The sequence below is a fragment of the Corapipo altera genome, unplaced genomic scaffold (genome assembly GCF_003945725.1).
Source record: "Corapipo altera isolate COAL_440 unplaced genomic scaffold, ASM394572v1 104, whole genome shotgun sequence".
Taxonomy (NCBI): domain Eukaryota; kingdom Metazoa; phylum Chordata; class Aves; order Passeriformes; family Pipridae; genus Corapipo; species Corapipo altera.
In genome coordinates, this window is record NW_020884920.1 from 541,723 (window position 1) to 558,118 (window position 16,396).

Here is a 16,396-nt window from a genome sequence, read left to right on the forward strand (position 1 = left end):
AGATCATAAAAATTTAGGACTTCTGTTTGGTGGTCTGTTACCTTTGTTACTAAAACTGGAAAAAAATGCCTTTCTGATGCAGTAAGGGGGAAGCTGACTTCAGATAGAAAATCTGACTAAAATGGGTGTTCTCTCCCTGAATTATTGTTCCTGGAACCTTTTCATCGTCAGTAATTGAGATAGTCAGATTTTGAAGTAATCATACTGGGAGAACAATTTTGTTCTACCTGGGGGGGATGCTAGATTTCTTTTTAATTAATATAATTATTTTAAACTTAATGTAATTGATACTGAAAGAATGGCAGTAGTTGCAAAAGGCTGGGAAAATGTATTCATGAAACTAGTTGCTCAGAAAAATGCAAAAATTAATCTTTTGGCTTTAAGTGAAAAGGTTCTAAGGAATTGGAAGACATCAACCTTTAGGATGATTAAAATATGAAAGTGTACTTGTTCCCCAAACATGACTTAGTGAAGCCTTGGGTATCACAAGAGTTTACTTTGCTGGTCTCTTCTTTACTGTAGAAGCAGGACTTGCATCATCCTGACAAACAAGTCAGGAGCTTGTCCTGGAGCTTATCAATGCACATCTTGCTGCTTAGAGAAAGCAGAGACCTTGTATTCAGAGAGAAATGAGCTGAAGTGTCAAAAGGTGCAGGTGTAAAACAACAGCAAAACCCTGAAAAAAACCCTAAAGCCTGGACTCAGCTGGTGGCTGATGAGCAGAGCTCCTCTTTTCACCCATTTAACAATCTCAAATGACTTGAAAGTAATACCAGTTGTACCTGTCTAACTGAGGGGGCAGTTTCTTGTCTTCAGCAACATGGCTCTGTAGGTGTTAAATTTAACAGCACATTTTCAGTGAAATACAGATAAACTGGGTAAATAATTATTCTGTGGATCTGCGAGATTCTCACTGTAAATGTTTACTTCTAGCAACACTATCCTGATGCTGTCAGAGTAAGTGGTAAATCTCCAGCATCAGTGATTTTGTTGTTAGAGGTAAATTCAAGCAGCCAAAAATTTTTCTCTTACAGGATATTTATTTAAATAGTATAAAACAAGTTGGCAAGCTCTGGGGAATAATTGAAGGTTACAAATGTGTTTCTAACCTGTGTAGTTCAATGATTCTAGAAAGGAAAACATCATCTTTCTTTGAAACAGGAAAACTGTGTGGTTTTAAGGCTGTTTGTACTTCAGAGACTTTTTTAATCCACACAGAAGCAAAGGTAGAGCTGTTCCAGGGCACTTAATTGCCTGGTCCCCTTCTGTGAAACTGAGAAGTGAAATATTTGAGCAATTAGTCTGCTGAGCTCTTTGCTGTCACAGCCACAGTTCCAGCTTCATTAAACTTGCATAAATTTCTGAGTTTGCACGATGGGTTTCCTAAAACAGCTTCTTGGTATTATTGCAGCAGCACTGCTGGCTCATGAATACTTGTGGTCTGGTTTATGGTGGAAACTGGAAGCAACTTCTGTGTCTGTTCAAGAGCTTTTTGATTTGTTTATTAAAGGACTTCTATGAAATATGTTACTTTTTCTGTTGATCTTTTTAAAAGACTGTCTGTAGTTCTGGCTCATGTGTAAGGTATGGGCTTGTTACTTAGAGGAACTTAACTATAGGTGTAAGATATTACTAATTGCTTGGTATCATATTGTAAACTACTTAAACCCAGTCTGAATTGTTGATAGACTTTCCTTAAGGTAATTAAATTCAAGACATGCAAGGATAGGTGTGAAGAGGGACAGCACCTCTGTGGTGTGTGAACAGCCTCAGTAATCTCCAGGATAGGATTATTAGTAGAATGAAATAACTGCACATAAATTCTTTGTGTGGTTTGAATGCTTAAAAATAAATGACACTGCTCTGAGGAAATGACTACAGTTTGAACTTTTTTCTACAGGACAGCATAATAGTTTGAGCTTTTTGTATAAAATCTTTAAATGTGATTACCTTGTCACTGTGTTTAATTTTCTTGGGGTTCCAGAACACAGATTCTGCTTGACTGTGTGTCTATAAACTGATTTTCTTTTGAAACAGTGGGAGTGCCCAAGGGAAATCATATCCTTCTGGCCACAGACAAATGTCCAATAAGTCCAATGTCAGGAGAAACCCCAGCAGTGTTTGTTTTTTCTGGAAGTGATCAGTGTTTGTACACACTGCAGTGTCTGCAGTATTCCAGGGAGATATGGGATCAAGTTTTAGCTTGTACAAAATTGATAAAACTGTAAGCAACAGGAAGGCTGTCTTGAGGTTTAGTTTGGATCAAAATGGTGCTTTTGAAATTGCTCTCCCCAGTTGCTGTGCCTGTGTTTGCATTGTGTATGAGCTGGTCTTTGGGAGAGCATGGACTGGTTTAGTGTCCTCCAAAGATGATCAGGAGGGCAGCTCCAGGAGCAAACCCTTCTGCTTCAGCCTTCAGTAGGATTTAGGTTTGTGGGATTGCCCTGCAGCTCATGCATGTGGGATTGTTGAAGTGTATCCAGAGTGGATGCTGAATCCTTGGCACTGTTTGTGTTACCAGTTAGTTCCTGCTACCTGTGACTGTGACCTATAACTGTGAATAGGTCCTTGATTTCTTAATTATTTTTTTAAATAACTTTTGTTGGCTTTTCAGTTGATGCTTTAAGCTCTGGCCTGACTCTTCCAGGAGGTGTCACTTCTGTTAAACTCGTTGTCTCAATTTGCATGGAACACTTGTAGGTTTGTCTCAGTGTAATTTGTTTGCATTTTCAGTGACTTGGCCTTACGGAATTGCTTCCTGACATCCGATTTAAATGTCAAAGTAGGAGATTATGGGATAGGATTCAGTAGGTATAAGGTAAGTTAATGTAGTTGTGCACCACTGTTTTTAAGGAACTGGGGCCTAAGTTAAAACAAGCGTCCTTTAAAGTTATAAAATGATACTAGATTGTCCTTTATTTGAATAATGAACTTTCAAAGTACAACTGACAAATAACTGTAGCAAGTCGATGTACCAGAATAAATGAACTTTCTAGGGATGAGTAGAATTTGTGCTTGTAGGAAGAAGCTTCTGGTAAATCTACCTTTTTAGGTCCTATTTATAGTAGTCCTAAAATATGAACTAATTAATTTTAATGAATTTTAAGGAAGCAGTTGAAAGAAAAATTCAAATTTCTTAATGAAAATTTTAACAATATTTAAATATATCAAGCAAGTGAAAAATTCAAGACATTAATTAAAACGTTTTGTGAGTACTAATCCTTAAATAAGAAATTGGCAGTCAGGTTTTCTGCTATGCAGTGACCAGTAAATGCCTTTCCTCCATTGCTTTATTCTCTGCTAGTTGGGGAAAATAGGATTTTTTTTTTAAATTATGATTATTTTACATAGGCATCACGTAAGACCATATTAAGGAAAGAACTGTCAATGTTTGGAAGTTGATCCAATGTTTGTTCAGTCTCTTTTTTTGTTTTATTTTCTTTTCTTAATCAATAATTTAGGAAGATTATATTGAGACAGATGAGAAGAAACTTGTTCCTCTCCGATGGACTGCACCTGAATTAGTAACAAGTTTTCAAGACAGACTGTTATCAGCAGAGCAAAATAAATACAGTAACATATGGTATGTAGAAGGCCTTAAAATTACTTCAATGAGAGATTTGTGAACAGATTTTCAAATATCAAATGAAGGAGTAAATAATATTTAAATTGTCCTTTCTTATTTCATCAGATGTACAGTAGGGTAATCTCTGTAAACCTGAAACTGTGTCTTGCTTTGGAAAGATGCTTAGAAATCTGTTGAGAGAATAGTTGGAGTAAGCAAAAATGTTTAGCAGAAAAATAGGTGTTTTTGCTGATAAAAATCATTACTGTGTGTTTACCAAGTGCCCTCAAATGTTTTTAAAGGAAAGAGATGGTAAGTGGTGTTTCCAATAATGAGGAGCTGGGGATGACATGAAAAGTTGATCCCACTAAACCCTGATTTAAGTTCCATTGGTAGAACAGTGGCATCCTAATTAAAATGCTGTGTTCTTGCTGCAGCATTTGAGGGCAGCAATTAACTGTTTGTCTCTGCTCCAAAGAGCTGATAGACAATGGCTGGGGAAGCTCTTGAAGAGGAACGTTTTTGAAATTGCCAAGTTCTACTTCAGTTCTCAAGCCCCAAGAAATTTAGATGATGGAAATTGTGGATTAGGCTAACATTTCTGAAAACACTAATTAAAAACTAGGCTTTATTTGCTGATTTAAAGGTAGGGTTGCAGAATGCAAGTGGGATAGATAGAAATTATGTAAATACTGATTTGCTTCCATCCTCCAAGCAAGCAAACAGTTCTTCTGTTCATCTTGGGTTAGTTCATCTGGACTATGAGCAGCTGGGGTCTTAAGGTTTCCAAATGGAATTTTAGTGCCTTTCATACAGAATAGGTCTGGACTAGATGATTCCAGACACCACTTCCAATCTAAATTATTGTACTGTAACACATGCAGAGTGAGTCACTTTGCATTTTGAGCACAGAAAGATTACTTGTGTAATCACCGTAATCACTGAAAATGTGATGAGTGCTGTGTACAGTGCATGTACAGCACTGAGCAGAGAGGCAGCTTTTGACCACTGCAGCTTAAAAACAAGGAATTTTTTGAAAGCTGAAACAGAGATGAGTCTTTTAGCAGTTTAACCCATAACTGCAGTTTCTGATTAAAGCTTTTGCTTCTGTTGAACTTACCATAAGGCTTTTTCGTCTTGCTTCTATACAAGATACATAACAATTTGCTTCAATACATAATAATATAATGTTATTTTTTATTATATGTAATTTTTTTCCCATGGTTGGGTCATTTAAGGCCTCTTATCTTTTGTTGCCTTCATTGTCATTGCCTTCAAGCAACTTTGTTCTTCAGGCTTCTAACATTCTGTCAAAAAAACCCAAGGTAACAGGTTCTGAAGTTTAGAATTGTCTAGGGACAATGGGCAGTCATATTTATTTATTTCTTCTTGCCAGTTAGGCTTTACATGTCCTTACTTTCTTAGAAAAGCAACTCTGAATTAGTTCTCAAACAGAATGCACAGTGACTTGCTGCTCTGTCCCAGGTCCCTGGGGGTGACGCTGTGGGAGCTCTTCGAGAACGCTGCTCGGCCTTACTCGGACTTCTCCGACAGGGAAGTCCTGACCCATGTCATCAAGGAGAAGCAGGTCAAACCCTTCAAGCCACGTCTGGAGCAACCCTACTCTGATAGATGGTAAACTTCAATTGTTTTTATTTATTCTTAAAGCTGCTGAAGAAGTTTTCTCAAGTTACTCAGGTCTCTTAAGCGTATTGAAATTGCTACATGGAATCATTCTCCTGGCAAACTCTGGATAAAGGGGTAAAAGGACTTGCTATAGGTGGAAGTTCTTGCCAGTGGTATTGCTACTCTGAGGCTTGTTAGATATCTGACTTTTATGAATTCCTTTTCAGTGTGAAACCTATTGAAACATGTTTCCATTTGTGTAGGTATGAAGTTCTGCAGTTCTGTTGGCTGCCTCCAGAGAAGAGACCGACGGCAGAAGAAGTGCACAGACTCTTGACTTACCTGCGCATGCAGAGCCAAAGGGACTCAGAGATCGATTTTGAACAGCAGTGGAATGCTCTGAAACCAAACACCTCAAACAGAGAAGCAACTAATTCTGCATTTCCAATCTTGGATCACTTCACAGGAGATAGACTTGGCCATGAGCTGGAGGAGGTTCTGACTGTAACTGAAACAAGCCATGGGCTCAGCTTTGAGTATATCTGGGAGGCAGCTAAACATGATCACTTTGATGAATGTGGTCCCGTGAATCCTGAGGAAGCAATGACCTACACAAGTATTTTCTATCCAGTGGAGGTGTTTGAGAGGTCACTGTCAGAGCAAGGATCGGGAGCACAGGATGGAAGTGGCCAAGAGACATCACTTGCTGTCCCTGGGGTGTTACCTGTGTTTGATGCACACAAGCTTTCTGTGGGAAATGACTACTATATCCAATTAGAGGAAAAAGGAAGTGGCTGCAGCATGAATTTTGATAACCAGTCAGTTGTGTTAACAACAGAAGTTGATCATCAAGAAGCTGTACAAGAAAAAAGTTCTCATTTCACGGTTCTCAGGGATCTTGATGTTGAAGAATCTAGTACTGATGGGGACTTCTTCCACTACAATACAGATCCTAAAGAGGAATTTTTGCCTGCTGCTGGTAGCCCAGAAAGTCCTTTCCAGAGTATATTTAATGACATTGACAGATCAGAAGAACTGACAAACAGAAAAATACTTGCGTTTACTGAAACAAATGATATTCCTAAAGACTTTAAACCAGCTGTTTTGAACTCAAACACAGATGATAGAAAGGCAGTAGGATGCTCTGAGGAGGAGCATTCTAGTCATACTTCTGAAAAAGAAACAGTTTCCTTATGTGAAAATATCTCTAACCAGTCTGATGTGATATCTTTAGAAGAACTTTCTGATAACTTCTTATTTCTTCAAGAGAAGAACTTATTAACAGGGTTATTCTCTAAGAAAACCAGCAGTGATCTGGGGCAAAAATCAGATGATGTTCTAAAAAGTATATTAGAAACTTCAAATAAAAACTCTGTAGAGCCTGAGCCTGTGCTGGCTGAAAATGCACAGGTCTTTTCTTTAATACATGAAAGTCTTAAAGCAGTGAAAGATGAAAATTTTAACCCAGTGACACTGAATAAAGATCTGAATTCTCAGACTCCTGTAGAGGTGCAGGCATCTTCTAGTCCACCTGCAGCACATAAATTGTGTGATAAACATGGAAATCTTCCTATTTTGAAGGATGAGGGAAAACTTTCAAATGTAGAAGTGAATGAAGTTGTGTCCTGTAACACTGATACTCTCTGTCAAGAAGAGCTATCCTATAATGCCAAAAATAATAATGTTGGAAATGGTCCTTATTACGGCGTTGCTGTTGAAACAGATGAGTGTGATGCACAGATTAAGCAGTCACTGCTTTTCAAGTCTGATGAAATAACTTTTAATGGAGAAAAATGTAGTGATCAGGAAGACAGGAAAAGAAACTTGCAAGATAGTTCTCCCATGTTAAAAAAAAATGAATGTTTATTGGAGGAAATACAAGAAACATCAAATCACTTTGAGAACTGTAAGGATGTTCCAGAAGAGGTGACCTTAATTTCTGTTGCTGCTTCAGACTGTACAAGTCAGGATAGTCTTTTGGAAGACAGTCCTTCTCCTATACAAACTGTAGAACAAGCCTTAGAAACACCTGATTCTTTGGATTCTTTAGATGTAAATGAGGTTTTAGAATCTTTACAGACTCAAAGTCCTCAGAAACTTTTGCCACCTGATAAACCTGCTGACAGTGGCTACGAAACAGAAAACCTGGAATCTCCAGAATGGACTTCCCATATCCCTGTTGAGGATGCTTCCAGTGTGGATACAGCTCTGTGTGGTGTCAGTGAGAACAGTGTCAGTGCTTTACCCTCTAACCCAGTCATCATTGTTTCAGAAGCAGCAGCTTGTTTAGATGCAGTGAACAGCAATTTTGAAATAACCCCAGTGGTTTTTCTGGGTGGAAATCAAAATTCCTATAGAGACTCTGCCTATTTCTCTGATAATGATTCTGAGCCAGATAAAAAACAAGAGGAGTCTGTAAATCTGTCAAGAGAGACTGTGTGTGTTGTTTCTTCCAACAGAGGGGAGAATCATACAGAAGAGGCTTATGGGTTTGAGGAGAGCCAGCAAATCTGTGATGTGAGGAGTTACCAGGAGGATGATAATCAAAACACAACACTAGAACTAAACCACAATTTAGAGATCCAGGAGATGGATGTAGGGATGCAGGGGTGTCCTGATGAGTGGGCTGAGGCAACTCTGACTTCCCTGGGAATAGAGATGGAAGGTAACCTAAGGGATGAAATAAAACTGTCGGAGACTTCCCATAAGAGCGTCTCTTGTGTTGGCACTAACACTTCCGAACTTCTTTCACACAGAGACTTAAAGTCTGTGCACAACATGCACGGTCCTTTAGATCTGAGTAACAGTGAGAAGTCCTTCTATCACATGGAAGGACAAAAACTGAAAGAGCCAGATATTGAAGGAAAATACCTTGGGAAACTCAGTGTTTCTGGAATGCTTGATTTAGAAGATGGTGATGATGCAGATGAGGAAGATGAAAACAGTGATTCTGAGGATGACATGAGGACTTTTCACATGCACAGTCTGAGTTCTGACAGTGAAGATGAAACTGTTTATCAAGTACCTGAGATAGTTACAGACAAGGATGATGGAAAGCATTTGAGAAGCTTGTTGAAACTTCCAAAACCTCTGAATGAAAGGCAACACGAGCTTTGGAAAGATGAGAAAAAGGCTGTAACGTTCTTTGATGATGTGACAGTCTATTTGTTTGATCAGGTAATTTTTTAATTACTGACTGAAGTTTTTGTTGGTTTGCTTTTTTTGTGTGTGTGTTAAACAAGTAGTAGTAGAATAAATAGCTTAATATTTGGGGAAACCTTGTTACAACATTACCTTTCTTGTTTTGGCAGGGTTAGAGCTTGTTTGTGATGTGGGTTATTTTTATATATAAAGAATATATAAGAAAGAAAAAACAACTTTTTTACTTGGCTAGGTGCAGTTTTATGTTGCTGGTAGAATAGCAGCACTAATTTAAAGTGAAGGAGAGTTTTGCTTTGGGCAGGGTTGGTTGCCAAGTCCTGAATCTCCATTGCTGTTGGACCCTTGACTGCATGTGCTGATGAAACATGTTTTTTAGTGATGTTTTTGCAATGTTTGTAAGCTGTATTTAATTTGAATATGTGAGACAGCAGCACTATGGACCAGATCTGATCAATTTATTTTGACAGAATATTATTGCAACTTTATAGAAGCAGCTTATCTGTTTAATGTGTTTGAGGACTTTAAGTTCAGATGCCTCTATAAAAGAAAGGAGGAAAGGGAAAAAAGCCAACAACTAATCAAACAAAAAAACCCCAAACTGAAACCTGACTCTGAGTGTTGTGTTACTGAGCATTAAGGCAAATTTACCTAAAATCATGAGTGAAGATGAGAACAGCATTTAGATGGTAATGGTAATTTTTATTAATCCAGTGTGATTCATGCTCAGTGAAATACTGATCTGCTTATAAAATTCAAGGTTACCTTTGTTTCCCTATCTGCTTTATCAATTTTTAACTTCTGTAACTGGATACAGAGGGGATTGTATTTTAACATTATGGCAACTGAACTAGTCCAGTGAGTTTAAAAGAACAGTCACATTGTCAAGCTTTGGAAATGTTGCGTATGATGACGTACATAAATATTGGAGTTAACTGTGTTTTGGAATAGAAAACATAGGTGATATATTTGTGTTTAGGTAGCCTGTAGAATAGTAATCCTTTTGTCAGAGGGGAAGGAAAAAAATAAGCTATATTGAAACTGCTCTTAGTTGTTGAACTCTTTACTTGTTATTCCAGTAACTGATAAAATGTTGGCTGCTTCCAACACCAGCTGTACAAAGTCTGTCTCTTTATCCTAAAGCTTGATTAAGGGATTAAAAAGAAAAATAAAATGTTGGGAGAGGGGATAAGGCTTTATTAAAGAGGAAAAAAACCCTTACCTATGTCAGGCTGATAAGGGAACTGTTTTCAATTGGAAGATATTTTAGCTTTGTTCCTAGAAATATGAAACCTTTTTATATAATAAATAATATTTAAATAGTGATTTCCTGCATGTATGTTAGCACAGACGTGATACAACTTTCTTTAGAACTAGAAGTACTTACATGTACTTAATCTATAGCTCAGAGTTTTGTTGTGTAGTAGGAACAGTTCACAGACCTTTTAATTCCACGTTCAACCTGATGGCAACGTGGGGCAGTGTATTTGTGGGGCAGGGACACGTTGTGTGGAAAAAGAGTTACAGCAGTGCCTTTGTTTGCCTCAGGAAACCCCCACCAAGGAGCTGGGAAGCCGTGGGGTGGACGTGAACGGGGAAGGCGCTGGCAGCTCTCCTGTCCCATCCTCCAGTCTTGGCTACTTAAACAGATTTGCAAATTCAGAAAGCTCAACAGATGAAGAAGGTACTTGAATATATTTACACACAGCAGGGACTGAGACTGTTTTATGCACAGTGCTTTATGAAATGTCATTTAAATTAAATGTGATTTGTAAATTCACTGTACCATGTTGGCTTCAGTTTTACATCCTAAGCACACACTGCAGTTGGGATCAGATTCCCCTGTTCCTGAGGAGCAAAATGTGATACTGGTTGTTTATATATTGATGTGTCCAGGGTATCCTGAGAGGAAACTAAACTGTGGGTGACAAATCTCTAGCCCAGGGTACAGGTTTTGTTTGGGGTTAGTGCAGTGTTCCAGGGGCTTACTTGTAAAGCTGTGTATGACCTTCCATTACAGAAATGTAATGATGCTTTTTGCTTTTTTTTCCCTCAAGGTGGGGGTTTTGAGTGGGATGATGACTTCTCCTCTCCAGAGCCATCCTTTATATCCAAGGCAGCTAATAGTCTTATTGGTTCTAAATCACCCCTTCAGCCATCAAAGTACTTCTCTCCACCTCCACCTTCCAGGACTCTTGATCAGAACTGGTCACATTCATCCCCTTATTCCAGATTCTCTATCTCTCCTGCAAACATGGCAAGCTTTTCTCTTACCCATCTTACAGATTCAGATATAGAGCAAGGAGGTAAGTGATTTAGTTGTAAAAATTATTTTAGAGATACAAGTTAAAAATGTTATGCAAAGATGCAAATCATAGGTACAACAAATCTTGTTCTGTTTTAAATGCTTAATTTATAAATGCATTTTTAGCACTATAAAGGTAATGTCTGGTCTTGTGTTTCAGTTAAGACATAACTTTCCATAGAGATTATTTGCATTCAAGTTACTATAAACTTGTGGTTGAACAGTCTATGGAACACTTACAGGACAAGCTCTGAATTTTTCTGGTAAAAACCCTAGTGCTGTATTTACATAAATGAAACCTCTGCAGTCCTTAAGCACTGCTGTTACACCTGCCACACTGTAGCACTTAATAATTCTCATTATTGCAATGTCCTAAGTCACAATTTTATTTTCATTGCACAGGTGAGGATGTTTCTGCCATTATTGTGTGAGCTTATTTTACAGCTTAGTTTCTTTTCATATTGCTTTTTAGACAGTGCATTCTTGACATTTTCTCAAGAATTGCAGCATTTTTTCAGGAGCTGTGAGTAGGATCGTTTCTGTTGGAGAGCCAAACAATCTGTTCAGAGCAATATTGAGTACCAGCAGTATATTTATTAACAAACCTTGTCTGTAACAAAAAGCTTATTTAAGCTTTGATACATTTTTGAGGACTAAGAGAAGCAAAAATAAGGAGACTTGAATCAGGTTGGCATATTATTAATCTCAGTAACACGTTGCATTATTAAAAATAAATGTTACTGATTGCAGAGCCTTGCTAATGGGCAATGTCTATAAATGTGTAATCAGTGTTAAAGAGAGTTGTATTGTTCCTGTATTGTGCTTATTGATTAGATAATGTTTGCTGCTTAGTAACTTACAGATAAGAGAGATTGTTTTGGACATCCTGTGTTGCCTTATGTGTCCTGGGAAGTGACATTGAACTGTGTGATTGAAGCAGATGTCTATGAATAAATGTACCAAATGTTTACAGTAGTTGAAAGCTGTAGGGAAAGATTAACCAAACCAATGCCAAGTTCTAGGAAGAGCTTTACAAAGAACTGAGGGTTGTGCAGAAGAATCTCACTGTACCTTATGACCTTTCCTCTATTAATAGGAAGCAGTGAAGATGGAGAAAAAGACTAAATTAATTTAAACTTCCTCGGACTACATACATAAAACACACAGACTTTGTGTCTGAGACTTCTTTATGTAAACTCTGGATCCTCCTGGAGTACCACAGGTAATCAAGAAGTACTGAGAAACGAAAGTAAACACTGAAAGCAATGTTAAATCAGGACATTAATTTGAATGTGTATTTAACTTTGTAATGTATTTTTAAATCAGTGCAATTTTGCTTTTCATTGACAGACGATTCTGCCGCTGTTTTCAAGTACTTGAAGTATTTTTCAGATAACTTAAACAAGTAAAGCAATTACACTACAGTCTGGTTTATGTATGAGATTGTATAATATTCTTTTTATATTTTTCCATGTAGTTCATTATCTATTTGAACCTACACCTGTTGTAGAATTGTGTATAACTGTCCTGTGCAACAGGTGGCCGTGTTGATGGAACTGTATGAATGATAGTTGATCAGTAGTGAGCCATATTTATTCAAAAAGATATCACTACATATTACTTTGCTTATTACAATTGCACTATGGATTATTCTTCCTTTATTTCCTGATGATGTACAGAATCAAAATCTTAAATCTTTCAAGGAAAATAAGACAAGTTGAATTGGCCCAGTTATCCAGTTTAATTTGTCCTTTTTGTAGCCTTTGCTATGCACGGTACTTGTAAAACGTACATAACTTCTGAGTATTATGTTAGACTTGCTGAAATCTTATATTCAGTACCATTTCTAAATGATAATGATTATAGAATGGTTGTTAGTGTTCATGTTTTATAGGAAACTGGAAAAGAATATATGATATACTCTGGAATTTTTAGATGAAAGAGAGAATGTCTCTTAATTCCTACATATGATCCTACTGACTGCTCAAACTGTAATAGCATCTGACTATATCACAATTAAGGGCCTTCCACTTTTTGTTGCAATTTTTGCCTTGGAGAAAGAAGAGGAAAAATTGGCTGTACAAAACTGTGGAATTTATGAATCTTATAAAAAGACTAATTTCAGTAGCCTGGCTTTGGGTACACTTGGCCCTTCAGTTGTACATTCTGTGAATTTTGAAGCTCTTCTGCTGATGGCAGACGGGGCTCTGTTCAGAGGCCTGTGGTAAATCTACCTCTCGGTGATGTGATGACAGTGAAGGTTTGGATTAACAGTTAATGCCCAGTTTTGCACCCTTGGTAAGGCCAGACCCACTTTAAGATGTCTGCAAGGCTGCATGGTACACCTGGAAATGCATCCTGAGCACAGGGTGCCATCCTGTAAGTTTGCTCTGAAGTCTGTAGGGAAGGGAAGACACTGGGGGGGTTTAACCTTCCCACTCTCCCATGCATCTGGCTGCTTCAGCCCTTCCAACTGCTCGGAAAAAAGTTATCCTTAATTATTACTCCAAAGTGAGTTCAGCTGAGAAACAAATCCCTGACCTCTTGGAATGCCTTATGCAGCTGTGGGTCAGTAGGAAACACTGATAGGAACAGTTTACCTGGGTTTGTGTTTTAGGACACTACAATACAAATACAATACTGCTGAAATATGCAGTACTTTGTATTTTAGTGGTGGTTTTGGCAGGGCTTGAGCTAATGGTGGTCCAAGTGCTCTGTGTCCAGATCCTGTCACCAGAGAATTTTCATCAGATGAAGATGGGAAAACTAGATATTTTCAGATGTGTAATTTTTTTTTGTATACCTCTATGTTAATTTTGATTTTTAAGTATGTTTTAAAATGACAGGAATATGTCAATTTTTTTTTTTTCCAACATTGTTTAGCCCTTAACCAGGATGGCTTCCATACTGATCAAAAGGGAACGATGTAGTTATTATGTTATTTGAAGTTGCCAATGAATTGTTGAGATATCTTTTTCTGATGAGGCACTCAGGTTTGGGGTTAGTCAGAACTGTTCTTCAGTATGAAGTGAGGAACTGAATTTTCCCATGGACTTTTCCCAGAACATGATTTAAAAGGCAAAGTCAAGTAGTTCTTAATACAGGCTTACAGTATATAACTGTAGAGGGTTTAAGGAAGCTGTGCACTACTCCAAATATTTAAAAATATCGGTAATAGACTTTGTGCACAAATTATTGCTTAGAAATTCTGTAATTCCAACATTAAACTCCTTGATACAGCTAGATTTAGGGCATTTCATCTGTCTTCTGCAGTTCTCACCATAGTAAGAATGAAACTCCACAATGGTCTGCAAAAAACGTGTGGGCTTGTCTGCTTTGTGTGGTGAGAAGCCTGTCAGACCTGGAGTTCAGCCTTAATTTTGAATCATTTGCTTTACAAAATTAATCCAGAGTTAAGTAAAAGTATATACTGCAGAATGTTGTAATTTGATGGTTCATTTTGTTTCTTATAAGTCTGGAGAATCAGATGTTTATCTTGCACATTGAGAATTTTCTTTGCTTGATGAGAATCCAAGATTTTTGTTCTTTACCTGAGTTTAAAGAAAATCTTACACAGGAAGTGAAAGTTTACTCCTTTGTCCACATGGACTCATTGCTAATGAATTGCCAAAGGAGCATTTTTTCCAAAATTAGATGTGTATTATATTAAGCAAGGTAATGTCCTTTTTAGCTGTACAATGAAGAGAAAGAAATATTTAAAGTTGACTCACCTCACTTAAACATTTAATTTCAGTAATCCAGTAGGCTGGATTGCAATAATATAGATGGTCTTTTGGGGGAAAAATATACTTAAAGATCTGATCAACTACTAGCAATACTTCAATATCTGCCTGGCAGTCAAGTGGCACAATGAAGATGAATCAGTAATTCCAATGTGTTACATTATAATGAGGGGATTTGTTACAAACCATTCACTACAGGTAATTTCTTGCACTAGCTACTTAAGCCTGGTCTCTCTTTGAGAGGTACATGTATCTATTTTCAATGGTTTATTATGAGGACTGGTTACAGTTTAATTCCTTCTCTAGTAGAATACCTGGATTGTTTGAATAATGAAGGCATTGTCTCAATTTGGCTACTAAAGGTATTTAAAAGATCTGATTTTTCCCACCCAAAGAAGTTTAAAACTTGGGATCTGTAGTAAGAAGCCAAGAGAGCGAGAAGAGTGTCCAGTTTCAATGGGAACACCTGTACTCTCCCAAATCCCCCAGCTGCAGATACACTGTGTATAACTGCATTTATGGAAATTGCCATTTTCATGAAATGAGCGGATTTAACTTTTTTTTTTCATATCCTTGTTGATGCACTAATGAAAGCCATTTAAGCCTCATTCTTTTTATCAGTATTTTTAGCAGATTTTTATGTAGTACTCAATCTCTTTCATAAGGAGGCTGGTTGGTAGAGAGACCTTTTTTTTTTTACAATTAAGCACTATCCTAAAATGTCAGCATTGTCAGGTGTCAGTGACATGGCTATTTGTGTTGGAGTTGCTGAAAGGTGGAATCCAAGTAATTTAGCCTTATAAGAAATAGCCTTAAATAAGAATGGAGTGTACAAAATTACTTCAGCTTTAAGTCATACAGAAATATCCTTGTATGTTAAAAGTTTTGGTACAAAACAGGAAGAAATCTAGAGGAGAGTCAAGCATCATAAACTTATTGAAAATAAGTATTTGTAATACCAGCAGCCTGTTTTTCAGAAACTTGAATATGACTTACAGTTAATTTTGTTTATGAAATTGTTTGAACTTGCACAGATGTAGGTGTAACTTAAATGATAAATGGTACTGATGTGTGTGTATATATAATGTTTAATTCTATTTGTAAATGAGAAACTATGTAACAAAATCATAGGTATGAGGTTTTCCTATTGTAATTTAATACAGGTATGAGGTTTATGGCAATATATCATAGTTAATGAAATTTCAGGTCAAAATGTCTTTAAATTGTGTACATTTTTAAATTGTAATTTCTACTGTATATTGATTATCATGCATAGTGTGATTCAAGAAACTGCTTGTAATTTAAAAATATTTAATATTAAAAATAAAATACAGTTATATATTTATAATCTCTTTGTCTGTTTGTTCATTTTTAAACAGATGGCAGCAATGGATCAGGTCCACAGTGTAGTTCCAGTGTAAGATATATTTATTAGGGTCTGGAGGTTGAGAAAGTACCAAAAGTTCAAAGCCACAGTCCCAGCAGATGAGTCTACACTAAATAGTGTAGTTACCCTTAATTTCTTCCAATATCCTTGTGAGAACTTCAGGTAACATGTGTACAGTAAGTAGAGCAGCAATAATTGAAATACAAACTGTAGTTCTGAACACTGAATATTGGTTTTAATCATAAAATTAAGTATCAGTAAGAAGAATGCAGACTTCAAAATTTATAAGTACTCTTCAGAAAACAGGTTAATGATGTTTTCTCAGTATTCATTTAATTTCTTTCTAGAAGATTTTCTTGGTTTCTTTCAATCCAAGTGCATGTGCTGAATGGACCAAAGAGGTAAATGTAGTCCTTGTATTGGGAGCTTCTTTCACATGAGATTGAGATTGTTTCAGCCTGAGCACGTGGTGAGGCAGGAGGAGAGTGCTGGTTTTCCCTGTTATTCCTTCAGTTTGGGATGGCACTGGCAGCAGTCAGGGGTTAGTGGAGGCTGTGGGGGAAGCCCCCACATCACATCACAGCCGATTAGTCCTGGCAGCTGCTGAGAGC

The 16,396-nt window shown here is 37.2% G+C and overlaps 1 protein-coding gene across 2 annotated transcripts in view; it reads left to right on the top strand.

Annotated features, from left to right (window-relative positions):
• Positions 1 to 16,396, top strand: part of LMTK2 (lemur tyrosine kinase 2) — a 58,221-nt gene that overhangs the window by 26,868 nt on the left and 14,957 nt on the right. Inside the window, exons 8-15 of one of the 2 annotated variants that reach the window (XR_003529855.1) lie at positions 2,734 to 2,818; positions 3,462 to 3,583; positions 5,051 to 5,200; positions 5,455 to 8,368; positions 9,899 to 10,034; positions 10,408 to 10,656; positions 11,752 to 11,877; positions 15,778 to 15,947. Coding sequence is in view for 1 of the 2 variants with exons in the window: in XM_027656423.1 (XP_027512224.1) it covers positions 2,734 to 2,818; positions 3,462 to 3,583; positions 5,051 to 5,200; positions 5,455 to 8,368; positions 9,899 to 10,034; positions 10,408 to 10,656; positions 11,752 to 11,780 (3,685 nt within the window). In the remaining variant the exon portion in view is untranslated. Of the gene's footprint in view, positions 1 to 2,733; positions 2,819 to 3,461; positions 3,584 to 5,050; positions 5,201 to 5,454; positions 8,369 to 9,898; positions 10,035 to 10,407; positions 10,657 to 11,751; positions 15,747 to 15,777; positions 15,948 to 16,396 lie in introns of those variants that run through there. The other variant, XM_027656423.1, reaches the window with a different exon arrangement.